Source organism: Conger conger, chromosome 9 (genome assembly GCF_963514075.1).
Source record: "Conger conger chromosome 9, fConCon1.1, whole genome shotgun sequence".
Classification (NCBI taxonomy): Eukaryota; Metazoa; Chordata; class Actinopteri; order Anguilliformes; family Congridae; genus Conger; species Conger conger.
Window position 1 is genome coordinate 60,207,252 of NC_083768.1, and position 26,578 is coordinate 60,233,829.

The 26,578-nt window shown below is 47.0% G+C and overlaps 2 protein-coding genes across 3 annotated transcripts in view; one reads left to right on the forward strand and one right to left on the reverse strand.

The window, feature by feature from the left end:
- Nucleotides 1–5,063: 5,063 nt before the first annotated feature.
- Nucleotides 5,064–24,590, forward strand: LOC133136844 (deleted in malignant brain tumors 1 protein-like). The gene is made up of 17 exons (XM_061254632.1): nucleotides 5,064–5,289; nucleotides 5,883–6,188; nucleotides 7,992–8,297; nucleotides 12,788–12,928; nucleotides 13,443–13,757; nucleotides 14,280–14,594; nucleotides 17,295–17,615; nucleotides 17,731–18,045; nucleotides 18,566–18,865; nucleotides 19,367–19,438; nucleotides 20,061–20,369; nucleotides 21,295–21,513; nucleotides 21,829–21,927; nucleotides 22,019–22,090; nucleotides 22,786–22,866; nucleotides 23,290–23,367; nucleotides 23,542–24,590. Exons 1-17 carry the CDS (start codon nucleotides 5,079–5,081, stop codon nucleotides 23,598–23,600), a joined length of 3,519 nt encoding a protein of 1,172 aa, XP_061110616.1. The 5' UTR covers nucleotides 5,064–5,078; the 3' UTR covers nucleotides 23,601–24,590.
- A 1,293-nt stretch (nucleotides 24,591–25,883) lies between these two features.
- rpl15 (ribosomal protein L15) overlaps nucleotides 25,884–26,578 on the reverse strand; it is a 6,539-nt gene continuing 5,844 nt past the window's right edge. For both annotated transcript variants that reach the window (XM_061254658.1, XM_061254657.1), the window contains exon 4: nucleotides 25,884–26,252. In XM_061254658.1, the coding sequence (XP_061110642.1) occupies nucleotides 25,947–26,252 (306 nt within the window). In that variant the 3' untranslated portion in view covers nucleotides 25,884–25,946. The remainder of the gene's footprint in view (nucleotides 26,253–26,578) is intronic.

The window sequence follows — 26,578 nt, forward strand, 5'->3', positions numbered from 1 at the left end:
TTTTTTTTTTCGTTTTATGTGTGGCTCTTTTTTCATTTGAAAGAAACCTTTAATAAATCTTATTTGAAAAATGTTTGATTTACGTTGGCTGCAGACTGACTTATTTGGAGCTGTACAGTATGAAACAGAGCTTTAGGCTATTAAGATTCAAATAATTTGAAGACGATGCATACAAAACTACAGTGGGATATATGTTATGCCTATCCTTTCTTGAAATGAATGTTAAATAGCTCTACATTCCAACAATGATATCCATTACGCACCATTACGCACAATATAACATTACTGGTTTCCCGTTTCCACTTCATTCAATCCGAAGAGAAACCCCCACAAATGTTCTGTTTGTTTGGTGGGACTGTACGACCTAGGTTAAACTATACTAACCACTAAGCTATCAGTGATGGTTTTCAGAATGTATTATGATACAACAATTATCACCTTACCATCTGGGTTTGATGTTGTCTCCAGTGGAGGCATGTCGGTGTCTCCGTCAGGTATAATTCCTGACAGAGAGGTCTCCCCAATAATGCCAGCGATGCGCTCGTCAGCAGGTGGTATTTGTGCCTGTGAGCCTCCTCCTCCTGTGGCTGATGCATGTTTTTTGTGTGCGCTTATACGTTTATTTGCCTCCAGTTTCATGTCAAACCATTTACGTTTCACCTCGGATAGGGCTCTATTGTCTACAGAGGCAACATTAGCAGCATCTGTCACCTCCTTCCAGGCCTTCGCTTTGCCTGTCCCTGTCACAACACCACTACTGACAGAAGAAAAGAAATGATTTTTTCTTGACTCCACTTCACCCAAAATGATTTTGATCTCCGCTTCGGAAAAGGTTTTTTTCTTTCTCTTTCTTTGTTAGCGCCATGATGACTGACAGGTCGACTGGATGCGTCTTCACCTCCTTATATGGTAATCATTGTCTATTCATGGGCGGGGATTTATGCTAATTGCTGATTACCGGGAGCGCGCTTTCACTTTACAATGGATTGGCATTCATGATCATACGCACGAGTTTACGATGAGATCTGAGTTTCCCGCGGCGTTCATGAATCTGGAGTAGGTTTTTAGTAGCGTGGACGTTTATGTGCAAATCTGAACATAGATTTACTAACATTTCATGAATGAGACCCATTGACTCTAATGGCAAGTTCCTGCAGCACAGACAGATGTTCCCCACACACAGGGTAGGACAATTCTGGTGTCCCACTACTGACACGGCACACAAACTCCTTTGTCGTTCCGAACTAGGCGAACCAGATAACATTATCACACACACAGGTACAAATAACCTGTGTTCTCAGGGAGAGAGGGTTCCACAGGCAGTGACAAAGGTGGCCCAAAAAGCACGCAGGGAGTTCCCCACAGCCAACATCACCATCTCCACTTTACTGCCTCGAAAGGACGTCCCTTCTGAACTAATCAATAACATAAACCAAGCCATCACCACAGACTGCGCTACACTGACGGGAGTTAAAGTCACACATCACCCCACTCTGACCCCGGAGCACCTATATGACCATGTGCACCTGGACCGGAGCAGCGTCTGGATGTTTGCAGAGGACCTGAGAGGAGCAGCACCCAGCCCTCACGCCATCAGAGGACCACCACGCCACCACCAGGGAACAGGACGCCGCAGTACTTCCACAATAGGGCCCTGACAGTAAACCATAAAAAATCTAAAATACTGATATTCCAAAAAAGCCAAGATCTCAGGAAAGCAGACACATGTTCAGTCTAGGAAAAACTGCCTTAGAACAAACCCTGTTCTATAATTACCTGGGGCTGAAAATGAGTGCCTCAGGAAACTTTGGTCTGGCAGTGAATTCGCTGAGAGAAATGGAGCCTTCTAGGCAATCAGAAACAAATTCTTCCAGATTGACATTCCAATCAGAATCTGGTCAAAAATATTTGACAGTGTCATCCTGCCAATTACTTTGTATGGAAGTGAAGTATGGGGTCCACTCATAGGACTACATTAGATGGGAGAAGCATCCAATTGAAGCCCTACATAAAGAATTCTGCAGAACAATTTTGAACATCCAGCCAAAAACACCAAACAATGCATGCAGGGCTGAATTAGGATGATTCCCATTAATTAATAATATACAAAAAAGGTCACTCAAATTCAGGATGCACCTGAAATCAAGTCCCAAAACAACACTGCAGTTCCATGCATTTCAAATCCAAGAGCTGAACCCTGAAAAGAGTCCACTAAGTCAGCTGGTACTGAGACTAACTAATCATCTCATCTAACAAGAACATCTCTCAGACCAGCACTGCTTCACAAACACAAATCAGAATAAACCAAATTGCTAAACAAAATAAAACCATTTATCGGGAGCATTGGAACAACCAAACCAAAACACAAAACAAGCTTACTTGCTACCTGGCCCTAAAACGAGAATTCAAATTGGCTGAATATCTTGTGATTGTCTGAGATATGAAGCAGAGATGACTCCTTACCAAGTACAGACTCAGTGACCACAACCTAGCCATAGAAAAGGGTTGGCATAAAACGTCCTGGCTACCAAATAATCAGAGAATATGTGGTCAGTGTACGACAGGTGAGGTTGAAACGGAGGTGTACTTCCTTCTAAAATGTCAAAAATATAATAATATTCGAGAAAAATATTTTTATACATTTAAAAAACATACCCCCAACTTTCTCCATCTAGAAGAGAGAAACCAACTGCCGATAGTCTGAGGGGTGTCAATTTATGCGAATCACAAATTTTGTGCACACGCCTTTGATTTACGATTACTTGTATTTATCGACATACACACGTGGATACAAACAGAAGCTGTCTCTAGCCGTGTTTCATGAAGTGTATTGAAAATTGTTAGTTTGTTTCCGATCACGTATATATTTGCACACGGATTTCAGAAAATCTCTCTCTCTCTCTCTGTCTCTCTCTCTCTCTCCCTCCCCCCCCCCCCCCCCTCTCTCAGGCAGGGAGGATGTGAGGCTGGTGAATGGTGGCAGCCCCTGTGCTGGGAGAGTGGAGGTTTACCATGATGGAGAGTGGGGGACAGTGTGTCATGATTACTGGGGTATGAGGGATGCTGGGGTGGTGTGCAGACAGCTGGGCTGTGGAGATGCTGCAGCTGCACTAAGAGAGGCTCACTTTGGACCAGGGTCTGGGAGAATATGGATGGCTTATGTGTCCTGCAGTGGATCAGAATCCTCACTGACGCAATGTGGGTCAGCAGGATGGGGTGAACATGACTGTGATCATGAAAAGGATGCTGGAGTGATCTGCTCAGGTAGGACTCAGTGTTATTCAGCTCTTACCAATGTTCTTAACCCAACTCAGCCCTCTGTATTTACCTGAGGATATATTGCTTTTTATGAATGCACAGTCATAATAATACATAGACATGCTGCTCATGTTTGTTCAGAATGGTAACTGAATGCTGGGCTGGTAAGTGTGTGCATTGTTACACATACTGAACCAATCCAGAATTTACACAGTTACAGAATCTCATATTTATGTTTCTCATGGTCTTTTTCCAGAGCGATAACAATTTTTTTTTTAAGTCTGTCTGTAATTTACAGGTGATTGGCTCATCTCACATTGCAGTATACATGTGATTGGCTCATCTCACATTGCAGTATACATGTGATTGGCTCATCTCACACTGCTGTACTCCACGTATAATAGCTGTGCAGGCCTGTGTTCAGACAGCTGTGCTGAATGTTGTCTCTGGAATAAGGTGCCGGTCATTGCTGATGATTCTCTCTTTATTCTCTGTTCAACTTCAGAGGTCAGGCTGGTGGGCGGGACTGACCTGTGCTCTGGGAGAGTAGAGGTGCATCATGGGAGCTCCTGGGGCACGGTGTGTGATGCTGACTTTGACCAGCAGGACGCAGAGGTTGTGTGCAGGGAGCTGGGCTGTGGGGCTCCTAAAGAGCTGCGTGGGGCAGCTGCATTCGGCAAGGGCGAGGGCCAGGTGTGGGCAGAGGAGATTCAGTGTAGAGGCAACGAATCTCACATTTATTTCTGCCCCACAACACCCTCACAGAATCAACCCTGCTCCCATGGAAATGATGTGGGCCTGGTGTGTTCTGGTAAGAGTCCTCTCTGCAGTGCATTGTGATAGTTTCAGCGATCATTTATTTTTATTGACCTTTATTTATACAGGGTAGGTTGACTGAGAACACATGCTCTTTTGCAGCAACGCCCTGTTAATGCCCCCCAAGTAGCCTAGCCTGCATGTCTTTGTGTGGGGGGAGGAACCCAGATACCCAGAGGAAACCCACACAGATTCAAAAGTTTCATTAGAAGTCTTGTAAGCTCATTGGGAGAGAGAGAGGGGGGGTTCATTGTTTAGTTATTTTAATATCTTGGTACGTACTGGTGGTCACGATGACATCTATCTTAACAGAGGCTCCAGGACCTGCAGAATTTTTCATTTTTAACAAGAAATGAAGATGACCCGCCATATTTAAAAATGAGTTCAGACAAACTGTCAAACTGACAAACTGTCTTCTGACTGTCTGAGATATGAAGCAGAGATGACTCCTTACCAAGTACAGACTCATTGACCACAACCTAGCCATAGAAAAGGGTAGGCATAAAATGTCCTGGCTACCAAATAATCAGAGAATATGTGGTCAGTGTAAGACAGGTGAGGTTGAAACGGAGATGCACTTCCTTCTAAAAAGTCAAAAATATAATAATATTAGAGAAAAATATTTTAATACATTTAAAAAACATATCCCGAACTTTCTCCATCTAGAAGAGAGAAACCAACTGCCGATAGTCTGAGGGGTGTCAATTTATGCTAATCACAAATTTTGTGCACACGCCTTTGATTTACGATTACTTGGTATTTATCGACAAACACACGTGGATACAAACAAAAGCTGTGTCTAGTCGTGTTTCATGAAGTGTATTGAAAATTGTTGGTTTGTTTCCGATCACGTATATATTTGCACATGGATTTCCAGAAATCTCTCTCTCTCTCTCTCTCTCTCAGACAGTGTGAGGCTGGTGAATGGTGGCAGCCCCTGTGCTGGGAGAGTGGAGGTTGGCCATGATGGAGAGTGGGGGACAGTGTGTGATGATGACTGGGACATGAGTGATGCTGGGGTGGTGTGCAGACAGCTGGGCTGTGGAGTTGCTGTAGATGCACTAGGAGGTGCTCACTTTGGACCAGGGTCTGGGACAATATGGATGGATGATGTGTCCTGCAGTGGATCAGAATCCTCACTGAAGCAGTGTGGGTCAGCAGGATGGGGTGAACATGAGTGTAATCATGGAGAGGACGCTGGAGTGATCTGCTCAGGTAGGACTCAGTGTTATTCAGCTCTTACCAATGTTCTTAACCCAACTCAGCCCTCTGTATTTACATGAGGATATACTGCTTTTTATGAATGCACAGTCATAATAATACATAGACATGCTGCTCATGTTTGTTCAGAATGGTAACTGAATGCTGGGCTGGTAAGTGTGTGCATTGTTACACATACTGAACCAATCCAGAATTTACACAGTTACAGAATCTCATATGTATGTTTCTCATGGTCTTTTTCCATAACTATTAGAATGTTTTTTTAAGTCTGTCGGTAAATTACAGGTGATTGGCTCATCCCACACTGCAGTATACATGTGATTGGCTCATCTCACATTGCAGTATACATGTGATTGGCTCATCTCACATTGCAGTATTCATGTGATTGGCTCATGTCACATTGCAGTATACATGTGATTGGCTCATCTCACATTGCAGTATACATGTGATTGGCTCATCTCGCACTGCTGTACTCCATGTATAATAGCTGTGCAGGCCTGTGTTCAGATAGCTGTGCTGAATATTGGCTCTGGAATAAGGTGCCAGTCATTCTGATGATTCTCTCTTTATTCTCTGTTCAACTGCAGAGGTCAGGCTGGTGGGCGGGACTGACCTGTGCTCTGGGAGAGTAGAGGTGCATCATGGGAGCTCCTGGGGCACGGTGTGTGATGCTGACTTTGACCAGCGGGACGCAGAGGTTGTGTGCAGGGAGCTGGGCTGTGGGGCTCCTAAAGAGCTGCGTGGGGCAGCTGCATTCGGCCAGGGCGAGGGCCAGGTGTGGGCAGAGGAGATTCAGTGTAGAGGCAATGAATCTCAGATTAACTTCTGCCCCACTGCACCCTCACAGAATCAACCCTGCTCCCATGGAAACGATGTGGGCCTGGTGTGTTCTGGTAAGAATCCTCTCTGCAGTGTATTGTGATAGTTTCAGAGATCATTTTATGATTATTGACCTTTATTTATACAGGGTAGGTTGACTGAGAACACATGCTCTTTTGCAGCAATGCCCTGTTAATGCCCCCCAAGTAGCCTAACCTGCATGTCTTTGTATGGGGGGAGGAACCCAGATACCCAGAGGAAACCCACACAGATTCAAAAGTTTCATTGGAAGTCTTGTAAGCTCATTGGGAGGGGGGGGGGGGGGGTTCATTGTTTAGTTATTTTAATATCTTGGTACGTACTGGTGTTCACAATGACATCTATCTTAACAGAGGCTCCAGGACCTGTAGAATTTTTCATATTTAACAAGAAATAAAGATGACCCGCCCTATTTAAAAATGAGTTCAGACAAACTGCCAAACTGACAAACTGTCTTCTGACTGTCTGAGAGATGAAGCAGAGATGACTCCTTACCAAGTATAGACTCATTGACCACAACCTAGCCATAGAAAAGGGTAGGCATAAAATGTCCTGGCTACCAAATAATCAGAGAATATGTGGTCAGTGTACGACAGGTGAGGTTGAAACGGAGATGCACTTCCTTCTAAAATGTCAAATATATAATAATTTCAGGGAAAAATATTTTAATACATTTAAAAAACATATCCCCAACTTTCTCCATCTAGAAGAGAGAAACCAACTGCCGATAGTCTGAGGGGTGTCAATTTATGCTAATCACAGATTTTGTGCACACGCCTTTGATTTATGATTACTTGGTATTTATCGACATACACACGTGGATACAAACAAAAGCTGTGTCTAGCCGTGTTTCATGAAGTGTTTTGAAAGTTGTTAGTTTGTTTCCGATCACATATATATTTGCACACGGATTTCCGAAAGTCTCTCTCTCTCACTCAGACGGTGTGAGGCTGGTGAATGGTAGCAGCCCCTGTGCTGGGAGAGTGGAGGTTGGCCATGATGGAGAGTGGGGGACAGTGTGTGGTGATTGGTGGGACATGAGTGATGCTGGGGTGGTGTGCAGACAGCTGGGCTGTGGAGATGCTGTAGATGCACTAGGAGGGGCTCACTTTGGACCAGGGTCTGGGAGAATATGGATGGATGATGTGTCCTGCAGTGGATCAGAATCCTCACTGAAGCAGTGTGGGTCAGCAGGATGGGGTGAACATAACTGTGATCATGAAGAGGATGCTGGAGTGATCTGCTCAGGTAGGACTCAGTGTTATTCAGCTCTTACCAATGTTCTTAACCCAACTCAGCCCTCTGTATTTAGATGAGGATATATTGCTTTTTATGAATGCACAGTCATAATAATACATAGACATGCTGCTCATGTTTGTTCAGAATGGTAACTGAATGCTGGGCTGGTAAGTGTGTGCATTGTGACACTTACTGAACCAATCTAGAATTTACAGTTACAGAATCTCATATTTATGTTTCTCATGGTCTTTTTCCATAACTATTAGAATGTTTTTTTAAGTCTGTCTGTAATTTACAGGTGATTGGCTCATCTCACATTGCAGTGTACATGTGATTGGCTCATCTCACATTGCAGTATACATGTGATTGGCTCATCTCACATTGCAGTATACATGTGATTGGCTCATCTCACATTGCAGCATACATGGGATTGGCTCATCTCACATTGCAGTAGACATGTGATTGGCTCATCTCACACTGCTGTACACCATGTATAATAGCTGTGCAGGCCTGTGTTCATACAGCTGTGCTGAATGTTGTCTCTGGAATAAGGTGCCGGTCATTGCTGATGATTCTCTTTATTCTCTGTTCAACTGCAGAGGTCAGGCTGGTGGGCGGGACTGACCTGTGCTCTGGGAGAGTAGGGGTGCATCATGGGAGCTCCTGGGGCACGGTGTGTGATGCTGACTTTGACCAGCGGGACGCAGAGGTTGTGTGCAGGGAGCTGGGCTGTGGGGCTCCTAAAGAGCTGCGTGGGGCAGCTGCATTCGGCCAGGGCGAGGGCCAGGTGTGGGCAGAGGAGATTCAGTGTAGAGGCAACGAATCTCAGATTTACTTCTGCCCCAGAAAACCCTCACAGTATCAACCCTGCTCCCATGGAAACGATGTGGGCCTTGAGTGTTCTGGTAAGAGTCCTCTCTGCAGTGCATTGTGATAGTTTCAGAGATCATTTTATTATTATTGACCTTTATTTATACAGGGTAGGTTGACTGAGAACACATGCTCCTTTGCAGCAACGCCCTGTCAATGCCCCCCAAGTAGCCTAACCTGCAAGTCTTTGTGTGGGGGGAGGAAACCCAGATACCCAGAGGAAACCCACACAGATTCAAAAGTTTCATTGGAAGTCTTGTAAGCTCATTGGGAGGGGGGGGGGGTTCATTGTTTAGTTATTTTAATATCTTGGTACCTACTGGTGTTCACAATGACATCTATCTTAACAGAGGCTCCAGGACCTGTAGAATATTTCATGTGTAACAAGAAATAAAGATGACCCGCCATATTTAAAAATGAGTTCAGACAAAATTCAAAACAAGCTTAATAAATTTGATAATCTGAAAAAAGAGAGAAGGAGGGAGATAGAGGGAGGGAGAGAGAGAGACAGAGAGAGAGTGAGAGAGAGAGAGAGAGAGAGAGAGAGAGAGAGAGGGAGAGTACATGTTTTTATCTTGGTTATGTTTATCAATTAAGATTTCAACCCTAAATTAGCCCTCCATGGGGTATCTATCAGAGAGTTGTTTTGCTGTATTGCTTTAACAGCCATTGTGTAAAGCACCTTCCCTTGAGCCTCCTCTAGGACCAACCTATCCCTCCTATTTCTCTATTAAAGGCCCTGAAAATCAGGCCCTGTGAGCTTAGGAGAAACAAATAGTCCAGGGAATGGATCCCCTATAACTTGAAGGGCTGTGTTTGCAGGATAGTTTCTTCAAAGTAGTTTTTCTTCTTCAGCCAATGCTTTCCTCCATCCCTTCAGGACTCTGGTGCCTTGCTGACCTGATTCTCAGGCATGCTCCAATGCTCTCTACTTTGTCCAATTCTAGACCGGCTCAATCTCTTACCTGTCGCAACTTGGTGGTCTTTGATGCGCAGAGTAACTCTATCAGCCGTGGGACAGCCGCACAGCTCACGTCTAGTCGGGATCCAAACACCACCGGTTCTTCTAGGAGCCAGAAAGCGGATGGAACTGGCCCCATCCTTTGATGCATCAGAAGTCCCCATGCACGCGATAATCCATTGTAAAATTTGGGTAGTCCATTCAGCTTAAGCCCATTGCTGTTCATGAGGAAGACCAACCCCCATGCCTTCCTAAGTATGGTACAGGCTAAGGGTCTCCAGACTATGTCGTCCGGGCCATAGAGTCTCTGGATGAACTGTACCCTGAAAGCAGCCCCCCTGCTGCCCAGGTGCACTAGGCCTTGCCCCCCCTCCTCTTTTGGCAGGTACAGGACACTCTGGGGGATCCAGTGTAACTCGTCCCAAAAGAAATCCACGATCACTGCCCGTACCTTGCTAGGAACCCAGGAGGAGGGTCCAAGCAAGCCAGCCGGTGCCCTAGTGCTGCCGCCACCAGGTTGTTGATTATCAGCGTCCGTCCTGTGGCGTCTGTGGCAGCGACCATCTCCACTTCTTAAGACGGGCCTCTACCGTTTCCAGCACACCTTCCCAGTTCTGTTTAGTGAAGGCATCATCGCCCAAGAAGGTGCCCAGGTATTTCAGCCCAGCACGTTCCACTGGAGGCCCCCTGGCACAGTAGGCGGCCCTCCTCTCCATTCCCCCACTAGCACCGCTTCACTCTTTCCCCAATTTATTTTGGCCAATGAGATTACCTTGAAGCTGTTAACAGTTCTGTCCAGTACATCAACATCTCTCTGATTTGTTACAATGACAGCCACATCATCTGCATATGGGCTGTGCAAAGTGGAATATTAAAACCTTTAACCTGCGGCCTTATCTTGTTCAGCAGGGGTTCAATCACCCCAACTCAATGTTCTGATACAGCACCTTAATCTTGTCAATAAAATCATGATTAAAACCAAAGGCTTTAAGGGTGCTCCGTGAATAGGTTCAACTCTATCAAATGCCTTCTCCTGGTCTAAAGAAATAAGACCACTGTCAATTTTTGACTGTCCACAGATTGTAAAAAAATCTCTAATTAAAATGACATTATCTGTAATTGTCCTGCCAGGCACGCAATATGTCGGGTCTGCCCCAAAACCTGCCCCATCACTTCTCTCAACCTGTTAGCTAAGGTCTTAGAGAGGAAGTTGTAATCTGTGCAGAGTAATGCCACAGGTCTCCAGTTTTTTACTTCTTTTGGGTTTCCTTTTTTGGGAAGTAGTGTTATAACTGCTCTCCTACAACTCAGTGGTAGTAGTCCCTTATTTAGGCTGTCATTAAGCACAACTTCCAAATCCTGCTTGTACGCTTATGCTTCCATTTCATGGTGGTACTTTAAAACTGACATTATCGATTATAGCCCCGCCATCATCCACTTGATTTATAACAGTATTATCTGTCAACAAGCCCCCAGTATGTGCCTGTTCATTCACCGCCTCTTCCTCCATCTCGTCTTCTTAGACGCATTATTGTTAGACTGTTCGCTGCTCCCCTTCCCAGTTTCCCCCACTATTCCCCGCAGCGCCTGATGTCGAGGCTTCTAAGTCTGTGGGCCCAGGCGTTTCCGTTGTCGATTCTATATTATTTGTTTGTTCCTTATTGGGACAGGCCGGCCTATTTGACCTTCCTCTTTACAGATAAAACACTTTAAACTGTCAGAGGTGGCATACACAGTATAATCACAATTGCCAATTCTAAAATTAAAAGACATGGCCAAATGATTTGTGTCATTGTTTAGAATCATGTACACCTGTCTTCTCAAAGACATGACATGTCTTAAGAGAGGGGATTGAAACCCACCAAACAATGTTTTAATCGGCATAACTATTTTTCCATGCCGCAACAAAGCTTGTGTTAACATTTCGTTTGTTACCCTAGGCAGCATGTTCAATAATGTGATCCTTCTCGCTGGGTTCACGAGAGGGAGTACCACAGTGAAGGTTTATTTAATTACTATTCCATGTTCTACCATGGCATTTACTTGATCAATGCTGTAAAAGAACAGCACAATGCCTTTATGCATCTTTGATGAGGATTTGATGCAATCATGTCCAACCACCTCCGCCACAGCTAGCACACACTCTTCCACTGAGCAAGGTACGGTCGGGCGGCTGTAAGGCCATGCAGCAGCGTGAACTGCCCACCCCCCAGCGCCACTGCCTGTCAGCCAGCTAAACTGGCCCACGGCCTTGTTAAAACATCCCTATTGCTTTTAAGAGTGATTGAACAGCAGTACAGCAGAGAAATATAAGAGTGCAATGGTTTTATTATTTTTAAATTCCACAAGTGCAGAATATAGGAAAAGGTTTAGCAAAGCTGCTTAGCAAGTCATGGTCAGGCCACTCACTCAGGCATACACTCACCACACCCAACTCCCAGCATGCAGCACACCCAACTCCCAGCATGCAGCACACCCAACTCCCAGCATGCAGCACACCCAACTCCCAGCATGCAGAGAGACAAAGACAAAGAGAGAGAGAGAGAGAGAGGGGGGGAGAGGGAGAGAGTACGTGTTTTTATCTGGGTTATGTTTATCAATTAGGGTGTGTAGGTATGAATTTATCTCCACCTTTAAAGATTGGGGTTATGAGTCCTTGAATCCATCAGAAATGCATTTCCACAAATCATTTATCTAAGTTTTCAGATGTCAGTTTTATCGTAGGAGGAACGAACTTCATGAGTCTCAGCTGTTCGTATTGGGCACTGAAATGAAAGAGCACCTTTCTAAAGTATGTTTTGTTATTTTATTATTCCAGTAATTAATATTTTATTACAAAATAAAAATTCTACAGATCCTGGAGCACTTGTTAAGACAGACGGGATCATGAACACCAGTACCAACCAAGATCTTTAAATAACAAAAACAAATGCATTATTAATATAATTAAATTAAAACTATTATGTTTATAGACAAGTTTATACAGTTTAAAGCATTTTTAATTGTGATTCAATTAAAGCAGGTGACTTTAATGTTCGGTGATTGGTGTATGTTTTTGGCTTGTTGTACTTGTTGGCTTGTACCATTAACAGAACTTCAATCTCCGCTTCAGAGAAGCTTTTTTCTTTTTTCGACCATCTCTTTAAAAAGCCGAAATTCCATATATGGTGTTTTAGGGGTGTCAATTTATGCTAATCCCAAATTTTGTGCATGCGCCTGATTTACGATTACTTGGTATTTATCGACACACGTGGATACAAACAAAAGCTGTGTCTAGCCGTGTTTCATGAAGTGTATTGAAAGTTGTTAGTTTGTTTTCGATCACATATATATTTGAACAGGAATTTCTGAAAATCTCTCCCTCTCTCTCTCTCTCAGGCAGGGAGGATGTGAGGCTGGTGAATGGTGGCAGCCCCTGTGCTGGGAGAGTGGAGGTTTACCATCGGGGAGAGTGGGGGACAGTGTGTGGTCATGACTGGGACATGAGTGATGCTGGGGTGGTGTGCAGACAGCTGGGCTGTGGAGATGCTCTAGATGCACTAAGAGAGGGTCACTTTGGACCAGGGTCTGGGCGAATATGGATGGCTTATGTGTCCTGCAGTGGATCAGAATCCTCACTGACGCAATGTGGGTCAGCAGGATGGGGTGAACATGACTGTGATCATGGAAAGGATGCTGGAGTGAACTGCTCAGGTAGGACCCAGTGTTATTCAGCTCTTACCAATGTTCTTAACCCAACTCAGCCCTCTGTATTTACATGAGGTTATATTGCTTTTTATGAATGCACAGTCATAATAATACATAGACATGCTGCTCATGTTTGTTTAGAATGGTAACTGAATGCTGGGCTGGTAAGTGTGTGCATTGTTACACTTACTGAACCAATCCAGAATTTACAGTTACAGAATCTCATATTTATGTTTCTCATGGTCTTTTTCCATAACTATTATGTTTTTTTTAAGTCTGTCTGTAATTTACAGGTGATTGGCTCATCTCACATTGCAGTATACATGTGATTGGCTCATCTCACATTGCAGTATACATGTGATTGGCTCATCTCACAGTGCAGTATACATGTGATTGGCTCATCTCACACTGCTGTACTCCATGTATAATAGCTGTGCAGGCCTGTGTTCAGACAGTTGTGCTGAATGTTGTCTCTGGAATAAGGTGCCGGTCATTGCTGATGATTCTCTCTTTATTCCTTCTTTAGCTCCAGCTCCTCAAATTGTCAGGCTGGTGGGCGGGACTGACCTGTGCTCTGGGAGAGTAGAGGTGCATCATGGGAGCTCCTGGGGCACGGTGTGTGATGCTGACTTTGACCAGCAGGACGCAGAGGTTGTGTGCAGGGAGCTGGGCTGTGGGGCTCCTAAAGAGCTGCGTGGGGCAGCTGCATTCGGCCAGGGCGAGGGCCAGGTGTGGGCAGAGGAGATTCAGTGTAGAGGCAACGAATCTCTGATTTACTTCTGCCCCACAGAACCCTCACAGAATCAACCCTGCTCCCATGGAAACGATGTGGGCCTGGTGTGTTCTGGTAAGAGTCCTCTCTGCAGTGCATTGTGATAGTTTCAGTGATCATTTTATTATTATTGACCTTTATTTCTACAGGGTAGGTTGACTGAGAACACATGCTCTTTTGCAGCAACACCCTGTTAATGCCCCCCAAGTAGCCTAACCTGCATGTCTTTGTGTGGGGGGAGGAACCCAGATACCCAGAGGAAACCCACACAGACACGAGGAGAACATGGAAACTTATGGAAGAGGCTAACAGTGGGGTTAGCATCTGACCAACATATGAAATAAACTTCCCACAGATTGTACACACTTATATTTAATGAAATCTTTATCTTGATCTCTTAGAGTCTGTGTGAGTTCAATCTGTGGGACGTTTATTTCAAATGTTGGTCAGATGCTAACCCCACTGTTAGCCTCTTCCATAAGTTTCTTTTAGTATCTCAGTGCTGGGCAGATGCTAACCCCACTGTTAACCTCTTCCATAAGTTTCCTTTAGTATCTCAGTGCTGGGCAGATGCTAACCCCACTGTGCTGTGTGTAGGGTACACAGAGTCCAGGCTGGCTGGCGGCCATGACATCTGCTCTGGTCGAGTGGAGTTGAAGTACCAGGGTACCTGGGGGACAGTGTGTGATGCATGCTGGGATAGCAGGGCCTCCAATGTCCTCTGCCGGCAGCTGGGGTGTGGGACTGCAGTGGCAGTGCCAGGACAGACCTGGTTTGGAATTGGGAGTGGGCCAATCAGCCACGATGTGTTTGATTGCCGTGGGAACGAGACATGGCTCTCACAGTGTGCGGTTTCCTCTTGGAGCCGAGCTGCGTGCTCACCTGAACAAGAGGCTGGAGTCATCTGCAATGGTGAGTCATGTTCTCTGTGCTGTGTTCATGTGCACTGCCCACTGCATACTGCCCACTGCCCACTGCATACTGCATACTGCATACTGCCCACTGCATACTGCCCACTGCATACTGCACACTGCTCACTGCATACTGCATACACAATTTACCACACATTTCCACCATACCCAGTTCACAGTTTCTCTCTCAGTGCTCTCTCTCAGTGCTCAGTGCTCTCTCTCAGTGCTCTCTCTCAGTGCTCAGTGCTCTCTATCAGTGCTCTCTCTGTGCTTTGCATTACATTAATGGCATTTGGCAGACATTCTTATCCAGAGCGAAATACAACAAAGTGCATACCCATAACCAGGGATAAGTGCGCTTATTTATTTATTTATTTTATTTTATTTGTATGAACATACCCCTTAACTAGCCAAACACTGCTTACCTAGCCAAACAGATATCCTGATACACAGAAAGTAAATCACAGAAAGAAAACAATTAAGGTATACAGGGAGGTATGGAGGGACAGGGAGAGGTGCTGCTTGAAGAGGTGCGTCTTCAGTTTGCGCTTGAAGATGGAAAGCTATTATACAGTTCTGACCTCAACAGGGAGTTAGAACAGTTTCCGGGGGTTAGACGTGGAGTTTGTGTTTGTGAATTTGTGTTTGAAAGTATTTTGCTTTGGCGGCAGTGACAGCAGAAGAGAATGCCGCCAGGAGAGACTGGCAAATTGTGAGGTCTGAAGCGTCTCTGGATTTCCCCACTTCCTCTCCGCTGCGCGGAGGCTGGCCCTGGAGGTACGGAGGGTGTCAGATATCCAAGGACTGGGGGGGGATGTGCGAGGCGGCTTTGAGACAGGGGGACAGAGAGAGAGAGAGTCAAAGGCAGAGGAGAGAGATGAAAGGAGGGTGGCGGATGCAGAGTCAGTGGGGAGTTTGGAGAAGGATTCGAGAGGGGGGAGTGAGGCGGTGACGGTGCTGGCAAAGGAAGAGAGTGAGAGGGAGTGGAGGTTACGGCGGGCTGAGGAAGTGTGGGTGGGAGGAGGGGGAGGAGGATGGGGAGGAAGAGGGAGGGAGAATGAGATGAAGTGGTGATCAGATGTATGCAGAGGGGTAACCGTGAAATCGGAGCATGAGCAGTTCTTCACAAAGACAAGGTCTAGGACATTGCCCGCCTTGTGGGTTGGAGGAGAGTGTTGCAGGGAGAGGCCGAAGGAGTGGAGTAGCGGTAGGAAGGCAGCAGCCTGGGAGGCTTCAAGGTGGATGTTGAAGTCTCCAAGGAGGGTCAGTGGGGTGCCATCCTCAGGGAAGGAGCTGAGAAGGGTGTCTAGCTCATCAAGGAAGCTTCCCAGGGGCCCTGGAGGATGATAGATAACTGTAATAAAAAGGTTAGTAGGGTAGGATACTGCAACAGAATGGAATTCAAAAGTGGATATGGACAGGTCAGAGAGGGGGAGAACAGAGAATGTCCATGAGGGGGAAATTAAATAGCAAAGGTAAATGGCAGGCAGTTATATAGCGCCTTTTATCCAAAGCGCTGTACAATTGATGCTTCTCCATTCTCCATGCAAGGCCCCGACCAGCTCATCAGGAGCATTTGGGGGTTAGGTGTCTTGCTCAGGGACACTTCAACACAGCCCGGGCGGGGGATCGAACCGGCAACCCTCCGACTGCCAGACAACTGCTCTTACTGCCTGAGCCATGTTGAGTGTGAGAGAAGGAGAAGGAGGATGAGAGGGCAGCGGGAGTGGCGGTGTTGTCAGGTGTGATCCAGGTCTCTGTTAGGCCAAGGAATTGTAGGGACTGGAGGGAGGCATATGCAGGGATGAAGTCAGCCTTCCGAGTGGCAGACTGGCAGTTCCATATTCCCCCTGTGACCACAAAGTCCTCACAGGGGGTCAGCGGGGGGTAGCTGAGGTTGGAGGGGTTCCGACGCTGTGGAGGCCCACATCGCAGGGGGTGTCTTTGAGGGAGAGAGCAGACTGGGATGGGGTGAAACATAACATCACAAACTGGGACGGAGTGACGCAAGTGTCGCTCTGAGCACACCTATTTCAATTGCCTACAATCGCTTAAAAGGAATATCAAATCAAGGCTAATCTACTGACAAATTCCAGTGCTATTTAAAACAAACGTTCAGTCACTTAACAGGTATGCAACCAGTTTCAGTGATTATCACAGTGATAAAAACAAACGAGCTCCAGCCCTAACCTCCGCTGTTCAAAATAGCAATTTCAAATCTACTTTACCGCGTCTAGTGAACGGCCCGCAACGATACCAACACACCTGGTTAAAATTATGCACTTACTGTGCTCTCTCTCAGTGCTCTCTCTGTGTGCTCCCTGTCTCACTCACTGCTCTCTCTGTGCTCAGTGCTCTCTCTCAGTGCTCTCTGTCTCGCTAACTGCTCTCGCACTCTCTCTGGAAAGAAGAAAGCTAAAGTTGTTTATAAAATGTTTTAAGTTGAATGACCTATGAGTGAACAAATCCTGCAGAGGTGCAGTCTGTAACCCTGTACATTAGTGTGAGTAACACACAGAGGTGCAGTCTGTAATCCTGTGCACATTAGTGTAATACACAGAGGTACAGTCTGTAATGCTGTGCACATTAGTGTAACACACAGAGGTGCAGTCTGTAATCCTGTGCACATTAGTGTAACACACAAAGGTGCAGTCTGTAATCCTGTGCACATTAGTGTGAGTAACACACTTGGGATCCTCAGGCTCTGTTCTCTCCACTCTGGACGGGACGGTTCGGCTGGCTGGAGAGAGTGAGTGTGGGGGCCCAGTGGAGGTGTACTACCAGGAGACCTGGAGCAGAGTGGGGGGGTCCTGGAGCTCCAGGGAGGCGTCGGTGGCCTGCAGGCAGTTGGGCTGCGGCTCTGCGGTGCAGGTCTACAGCTCCTCTCCTTCTGGGACGGGGGCCAGTGACGTGTGTCTGACGGGGTTTGAGTGCTCCGGGAGAGAGTCTCACCTGGTGAACTGCAGCACTCCACACAATCTCACCTGCAGCTCCAGGGAACGGGTGTCCATCGTCTGCTCCAGTGAGTACAGCTTGCTGATCAACCGTCTCTGCAGTTTAGAGTTTTCATCAGATAGGTTCACACAAGCCTGCATTTCAATGAAATATCTCCCTCCCTCTCCAACCCCCTCTCTCAGACCGCCGGTCCCTCAGGCTGGTAGGGGGAGGGGGGCGCTGTGCGGGGCGGGTGGAGGTGCTCCACGACGGTTCTTGGGGGACGGTTTGCGATGACTCCTGGGACCTGGAGGATGCTCAGGTGGTGTGCAGGCAGCTCCAGTGTGGGACGGCCCTCAGTGCCCCGCTACCCTCCTTCTTTGGGCCAGGAAATGGACGTGTCTGGCTGGATGAGGTGGGCTGTGTGGGGAACGAGACGTCCCTGTGGGACTGTCCCACAGCCGGATGGGGACAGACTGACTGTGGACACAAGGAGGACGTGGGGGTCGTGTGTTCAGGTGTGTAACTCACCAGAGACTCTACATACTTTGCTCTTACACTGACACTAGATGTGTGTGAATACATGAAACCCGGTTGGAGAGGAAATTCAGGGGTTTCGACAAAATCTTAGTAAAGTGATGAGACCCATCGCAGGAGGTCAGTGACGAATGGAACACACAGCTTTTCATCCTGACGTATTCCTGCATTTCACTCTTTTAAGTATTTATTACATTACATTATATTATTGGCATTTGGCAGACGCTCTTATCCAGAGCGACGTACAGTTGATTAGACTAAGCAGGAGACAATCCTCCCCTGGAGCAATGCAGGGTTAAGGGCCTTGCTCAAGGGCCCAACAGCCGTGCGGATCTTATTGTGGCTACACCGGGATTAGAACCACCGACCTTGCGTGTCCCAGTCCTTTACCTTAACCACTACGCTACAGGCCGCCCTCTGTCGTTTATGCCAAGCTATTTCAAAGTCATGTTTTTATGAAACCATTTCATCCCTAATTTATTTCTAATATTGTCCTTGTAGAATTCAAGGAGATGAGACTGAGTGAAGGCTGTTCTGGGAATTTGGAGGTGTTCTACAATGGCACCTGGGGCAATGTGTGCTGGAATGGGATGGAGGAAGACACAGCTACTCTCATATGTCAGGAGCTGAACTGTGGGAACACGAGTAAAGTGTCTCAAACAGGACCGAGAGTGGAATCTGCTCCAAACTGGCTGGATCGTGTCCAATGTCGCCCACATGACTCCACTCTGTGGCAGTGCCCCTCAGCCCCTTGGGGTGAAAATAAGTGTGATAAAACAGTGGCTGTGCTCAACTGTACAGGTAAACCCTCTCTCCACTGAAGACAGTATTACTCCCAGTGGGAACAGGAGAATAAACCTTAATCCTGCAAACACAGTATTACTCCCAGTGGGAACAGGAGAATTAACGTTAATCCTGCAAAAACAGTATTACTCCCAGTGCGAACAGGAGAATAAACCTTAATCCTGCAAACACAGTATTACTCCCAGTGGGAAGGAGAATAAACCTGAATCCTGCAAACACAGTATTACTCCCAGTGGGAACAGTAGAATTAAACTCTCCAGCATAACGGGCTCATTTTCAGTTGTAGATGATGAAGAGGATATGATTTTATTAATCACATATTTTTAGCTTAAACTGGTGTATATGTAAGGCAGATTATAAGTCTGTAACATTTGTTTTTGCATCACCCCATGGATGAAATTGGATCTGAAGCATTCAGGTGGCTGTTTGTTTATGATGTGGCATGTCTTTTTTAAATTTATAGTTGATTTATATTAAATTATTTTTCCCACATCAAAGCGGAAGTGGATGAGAATGAGCCAAGGAGCAAGTTGTCATGTTCCTCAGCGAAAAATCAGAGACCTTGCACAAGTAAGTTTTTATAGACTGAATCCCATGATCTGTCAACATACGATGAGGTATCAGCAGGCCAGCATGCAACTGAGCATCCTGAGTCCCAAATCTACTCCTGTGGGAACTGTCATGCATGCATGATGGTCATTGACTGTGTTGACGGTATTTCATTAAAAATAATGTCATTGTCATTTAGGAGAACGGTCTTCTTCAATGAAGGAGGGGAGATTTGCATTCGATCACAAATTAAATATCAAAGTAAACTGAATAATTTGCTCATTGGAATGTATAAAATTGCATCAAGAACATAGTGCATGTGAAAATCAGAATGAATTCACTTTGATGTAATGACATCAGCCACAATGTCAGTGGAGATGTGTCTGTAGATGTTAAACCTAATGAGATCAGCCATAATGTCAGTGGACATGTGTCTGTAGATGTTAAACCTAATGAGATCAACCATAATGTCAGTGGAGATGTATCTGTAGATGTTAAACCTAATGAGATAAGCCATAATGTCAGTGGAAATGTGTCTGTACATGTTAAACCTAATGAGATCAGCCATAATGTCAGTGGAGATGTGTGTAGGAGATGTTCAGCATATTGAGGCTGCTCAGTTCATCTGTGGCTCCTGCTCTAGATCACTGGCCCCTCCGGGTGGTGGGGGGGGCAGGCGGGTGCTCTGGGAGGCTGGAGGTGTTCCATGGGGGCTCCTGGCGGTCGGTGTGTGGAGACTCCTGGGACATGATGGATGCCCGTGTGGTGTGCAGACAGCTGGGCTGTGTGTTAGCACAGGGGGCTCATGGTAATGCTACTTTTGGGACGGGGAATGGCACCCTCTGGCTGACTGAGGTGAACTGCAGGGGCACTGAGCTGCACCTGTGGGACTGCCCACACTCTGTGCACAGCAGCTGCCGATCGCAGAACCAGGCTGGGGTCACCTGCACAGGTGAGCCTGCACCTCCACATCGCACCTGGTCCAGTGGCAGCTTCTGTGAAGATGAATCACTGTGGCCCTGACAGAAACACACATCCACACGCCTAGGAGCGGCTTAAAGATCCACCCCGCATCACACCTCTACGATTACTTTACTTCCACAGTCACTCAGAATGCCAGCAGAAATAATGCCTTGGAGCTACATTTAACTTCTTCACAAGCCCTTTATCAGGGGAGCTTACAGACGTGTTTGCGTACATGAAGGCAGAGAACACCACCGGGGTCACAACCCGTACCAGTGCGCAGGAACAGTCTTTAGTGCTAACTACCACTCCATATCTGAGTGTTCACTCTCAATGGTTATTCCTCTGTATTAGGACAGAAACCTAGAGGATTACATTCTGTCTGGTGTGGCTGTCTGAAGTCTCTGAATACTCACATCAAGCTAGCAGTTTGCTAAAATGAAATAGGCAGTTTTTTGTACAGTAAAAAAATATCTACACCGATGAGCCAACGCATTATGACCACATAATGACCTGAGCGACCGTGACAAGGGCCAAGTTGTCAAGGCCAGATGACTGGGTTGGAGCATCTCTGAAACGGCAAAGCTTTTAGTCAACCCACCTTCAGAGGGCTCATAATGTTTTGGCTCATCGGTACAGTCTTGTACAGAAAGCACAACTTCAGCCAACATATGTATCTACGTTAGGCGCTAAACTTAGTCTTGCATCTGTTTTCTGTTATTGCACTGGGTATCTTGGGGAATGACTAATGGCAGATCGGGGCTTTGCTTTGAGGGGCAGCGAGGCTGCATCAGTAAAGTAAATGACAGGGAGTGCTCAGCTGGTGGAAGCACAGCTAGGCGGTCCTTGTGTGTCCTGGCGTGCCCATTGTAGGTGCCTGCTGATGCCCAGCACCTCGTCTTCCTCCTTTACAGCTGTGACCACGCCCACGCCACCCACGCCCATGCCGCCCGTGTCCAAGAGTCCCGTGTCCAAGAGTCCCGTGTCTAAGCGTAACGTGCCCAAGCCTCCCCCGCCCCCTCCTTCCGGCCTGTCTATCCCAGCAGTGGCCTTCCTGGTGATGGGGGCGCTGTCCTTCCTGCTGCTGGTGCTGCTGGGGGTTCTGCTGCTCCAGAACAGAGATCTGAGGAGAGGTAGGGGCTGGACGGACCCTGGGCGAGCCGGCTTAATTACCCCACCATGGGGACATTCATTTGTCTCAGAGACGCAACACAGAACAAAACTGAACACATCAACATACAGTACACACAGGGGAAATGTAGGACTGAGTTGTGCTTCATAACTCAGCTTTCAGTCGCTCACCAGACAGCCAGTCGCTCCCCAGTCTGGCCGGATAAGCTGTGCATGATGTGACCTCAGATGAGCGGTCCTACAGGGCCCTGGTTGATCCCACAGAGCTCCCTGAGAGGACACCCTGACTCTGTGCTTCTCTGTCTCTGTTCACACAGCCCTGTCTCAGTGGGACCATGCCCGTCTCCTCGAGCCCATCTACGAGGAGATCAAGTACAACCTGGAGAGTGAGGGAATGGACAGCGCCCCCCAGTGGGGTGAGTGACCCTCACCTGTCCTCAGGCTTAAACACACTGTGGAACGTGCGTGGTGTGGGCGGGGCCAGGACTCACCCTGTCCTGTTCACAGGGAGGAGCCTATCTGAGGACCCGCCCTCCGGGTATGAAGACGTGGGGGACGGCAAGGGACACTCCCTCTCAGGTAGGAGGTGGTACTGCAGCTGTGTAGGAGGTGCTGCTGTGGTCCAGGTAAAGTACTGGAGGTCTGTGTAGGAGGTGCTGCTGTGGTCCAGGTAAAGTAGTGGAGGTCTGTGTAGGAGGTGCTGCTGTGGTCCAGGTAAAGTAGTGGAGGTCTGTGTAGGAGGTGCTGCTGTGGTCCAGGGAAAGTAGTGGAGGTCTGTGTAGGAGGTGCTGCTGTGTTCCAGGTAAAGTAGTGGAGGTCTGTGTAGGAGGTGCTGCTGTGGTCCAGGTAAAGTAGTGGAGGTCTGTGTAGGAGGTGCTGCTGTGGTCCAGGTAAAGTAGTGGAGGTCTGTGTAGGAGGTGCTGCTGTGTGATTTTGGGAGGGGTGGAACTCCTGAGTGCTGCTCGGAGCTTCACTGGGTTACACAGCAAAGGTTATGGGCCACTCTGACGTGTGTGATAATTAGGGTGATTTGAGACAACTTGCCCCACTCTGATGTGTGTGACCATTAGGGTGATTTGGGACAACTTGAACCCACTCTGCCATTTGTGATCATTAGGGCAATTTGAGACTACTTGCCCCACTCTCACGAGTGATAACTTGGGAGATTTGAGACAACTTGCCCCACTCTGACGTGTGTGATACCACAAGTGCCCACAAGTCCCCACAAGTCCCCACAAGTCTCCACAAGTCTCCACAAGTCTCCTTGCTTTCAGGGGACCTGGTGATGGAGGACGCCGCAGAGAGCTACGATGATGTCATCACTGCTGTGGATGCGCACCCAGACAGTGTGGCAGGTGAGTGTTTTCATTGGCCGGGGCGATCGTTCACCACTTTCTCTTCCTGAATACATCCGTTTGCATTCAGTGTTCTGTATCGTCCTAATGAGTGGCTTGTGTTTAGCCCGTGGAAATCTCTCAATCATGTTTTTCACATTAATTAACGAGAACAGGCCTTTCAGCCCGGCAATGATTGCCTTTTCCTCCCACTAAAGTGCACCTAATGCTTTGTCTACCTACAAACTAGTCTGTTTTGATCTGATCACATAACACAGTTCTTGAGTGTGGTGTAGTCCAGCCATGGACTTGGAAATAACTTTTAAAGTTGTTCCCCCAATGATTAATGTCACCACTACAACCAGCGAAGCCCATATGACCATTATAAGGGCTCTACAGTGTTCCCAGTTTAACCAGCTCGGCTGCTGCTTCTGTCTGTTTAAGGGGAGCTGGCCGAGGGAGACGCACCAGAGTACTATGATGATGTCATCACCACCCAGCAGAGCCCGGAGGCTTTTTCAGGTTTAGTTTCTCTGGTTGCAGATGAATGTCGGAGCGAAACACAACCTGTCACCAAACTCACAGTCTTCTGCTCAGGGGGGTTGTGTGTCTGACTGCGGCCGTGTGATTTTCATTATTAATGTGACGTTTACATTCAGCGTTTTGATGCTAACTTCATTATTCCATTTCCTCCAGCTGCCAGTGGGATGGACTATGATGATGTGGGGGAGGAGCCACCTGAAACAGCATTCTGAGATTTTGTGGGAGGAAGTGCCCGCCCAGCAGTTTGGATCGCATAGCTTACAGCATACACACAGCTAAAGGAAAATGTTTTAATATAAAACCACATCCTCCTAGATCAGCCATTCATCAATGAGTAATTCACCTGAAATGATTGACAGCAGGTTCCTTAGCTTGCTCATGAATCAGGACATTGAAAGTGTTGGTACTTTTACACATTGGATATAGATAATGGATTGCATTTTTAGGTATGTAAGAATGAAAACAATTATCTTTAGCCTGTGTAGGCCTTTGCTTTAGATGTGTGTGTATCTCCATCAAACCCTTTCAGTTGTGGCTGCTGTGTGCATCATGTGTGGGTCAGAGCTGTCCGTGTTGGCTCTCTGATCGACACATGGATGTGTTATCAGCCAGACAGCAGTGATCCAGCATCCCAACTCTCCTTGCTCCTCTGCAAGATCACATTTTTAAACTCCCCTTGCTCCTCTGCAAGATCACATTTTTAAACTCTCCTTGCTCCTCTGCAAGATCACATTTTAAAAGATGATTTTATTGTACATAGCTGGTGAGTTCCTTGCACTGGCTGCCTTGTTACTATTGAAAACTATTTCATACTACTGTCATTACTATTATTTCATACTACGTTAGAACAGACTTTTACTTCCTTTTTATAAAATTGTTTTTGTTTCGATATTTCTTGAAGACTTACTACTATTTCGTTAGAACAGAACTTTCTCCTGTGTGAATTTACAAATCTTTTCCCAGTGATGAAAATATTTTCAATAACAGAAATATATATTTTTACTACCTTTTTATGAAATAGTTTTAGATATTTTGATTCTATATTTCTTTAAGACTTATACAGCTTTTTATTGACAGCATTTCATGAAAATTAAATATTGTTTTACTAAAATGCTCAATGTATTTCTTTGCCTTAAGCAATACCAGTCTTTTAACAGCAGCACCTCAATATATTTTCAAATAAAGGCTTATAGAACGATTGATCTTTTTCTTTTTCTCCTGTGTATTTATTATAGCTCACTATATGACACTAAATAGCTAATTCTGACCCTCAATATCTGACGCGTTTCAAAAACAATCTTCAAAACCGATTGGCAAGAATGTAAATCACCACATCTGGGTTTAACATATTCCTGCTGTGATCAGTGTTAACAACTTCCATGATGAGCAGAATTATGAATACAACAGGCTATAATATATATGTTTGGGTTCTTTTCCATTTCATAAAATTGCCTGTACTGGGATTTTGTGACCTTTTTTAAAACTAAAATAAATGTATTTGAAACAGCAGGGATAGCAGTGCAGAGTTTGGACATCACAATTCAACATCTTATAAATACACTGGATTCATGCCACAACGCAGTTTAATAGGTGTATTAACAGTAGACTACTTTTTCCACTTCCTCTGCGCTTGTGAGCCGTCTGAATGCATGTGGCTTTGTAAGTGACTCTGGGTGAGTGTCGGAGTGGGAAGGGGATGTGGTTTAACAGCGCCCTGCGGGTAAACAGCCATGTTTTGCTCGATATTACGAGCGACTCAGCGTTGCACCTGCTCCAGTGGGCATGCTCCAGATTAAGATTGCCGTTCCCCAACCCCCCTGGACTGAGCAGAAAAATAAATAAAAACATACACTCATATGCATTTCATTTTTCCTTTTTTCTCCCAATTTGGGAGCCAATTTGTACCCCATCTAATCCAATCAGAGCGAGTGTTCGATACACCGGCCACACCCCGTCCCTCAGCGGCCCGAAGGAGAGCGACACGCCTTCTTCAAGCCGTCTCGTCTCATGCTCCTGACCGTGATTCCGAGGCGCCCGGGTGCTGTTCCCACAAACACCCCCCCTGAACTCTGAGCTGCTGATTCCCACAAACACCCCCCCCCTGAACTCTGAGCTGCTGATTCCCACAAACACCACCCCCCTGAACTCTGAGCTGCTGATTCCCACAAACACCACCCCCCTGAACTCTGAGCTGCTGATTCCCACAAACACCACCCCCCTGAACTCTGAGCTGCTGATTCCCACAAACACCACCCCCCTGAACTCTGAGCTGCTGATTCCCACAAACACCCCCCCCTGAACTCTGAGCTGCTGATTCCCCACAAACACCCCCCCCCTGAACTCTGAGCTGCTGATTCCCACAAACACCCCCCCCCGAACTCTGAGCTGCTGATCCCCACAAACACCCCCCCCCCCCTGAACTCTGAGCTGCTGATTCCCACAAACACCCCCCTCCCTGGACTCTGAGCGACTCAGGACAGACCACAGAACGAGCATTCCAAAGAAAGAAAAGAGCGCTTTTATTGGGCTGAGGGCAGAGTGGAGGCGCAGGGCGCCCCCTAGCGGTAGCGGTGGAGCTGCAGGGTGTTGCGTCTCCTCCAGGCGGCCCGGCGGGAGCCCCCGATGGTCAGGTGGAACTTGTGGCCCTTGCCCAGGCCCCGGCTCTTCTTCCCCGCGGACGTCAGGCCGCGCATCTCCCGGTGCTTGTGCACGGCGCGGGTGATCCACTGCGTGTCCGGGTTCCGCCGCACCGCCTTGTGGAACGGGTCCATCAGGATCACCTCGAAGAACTTGTAGGTGGAGTCCTCGCCCACCCAATAGGAGTTCAGCACCCGCAGGGCGCCACAGTGACGGCCAGCACGCTCCTGCAAACGAGAATCAACCCTTACCCAACACTGACCACACCTCAACATCACCGCCAACCCTTACCCAACACTGACCACACCTCAACATCACCTCAACCCTTACCCAACACTGACCACACCTCAACATCACCGCCAACCCTTACCCAACACTGACCACACCTCAACATCACCGCCAACCCTTACCCAACACCGACCACACACACACCTCAACATCACCGCCAACCCTTACCCAACACTGACCACACCTCAACATCACCGCCAACCCTTACCCAACACTGACCACACCTCAACATCACCGCCAACCCTTACCCAACACTGACCACACA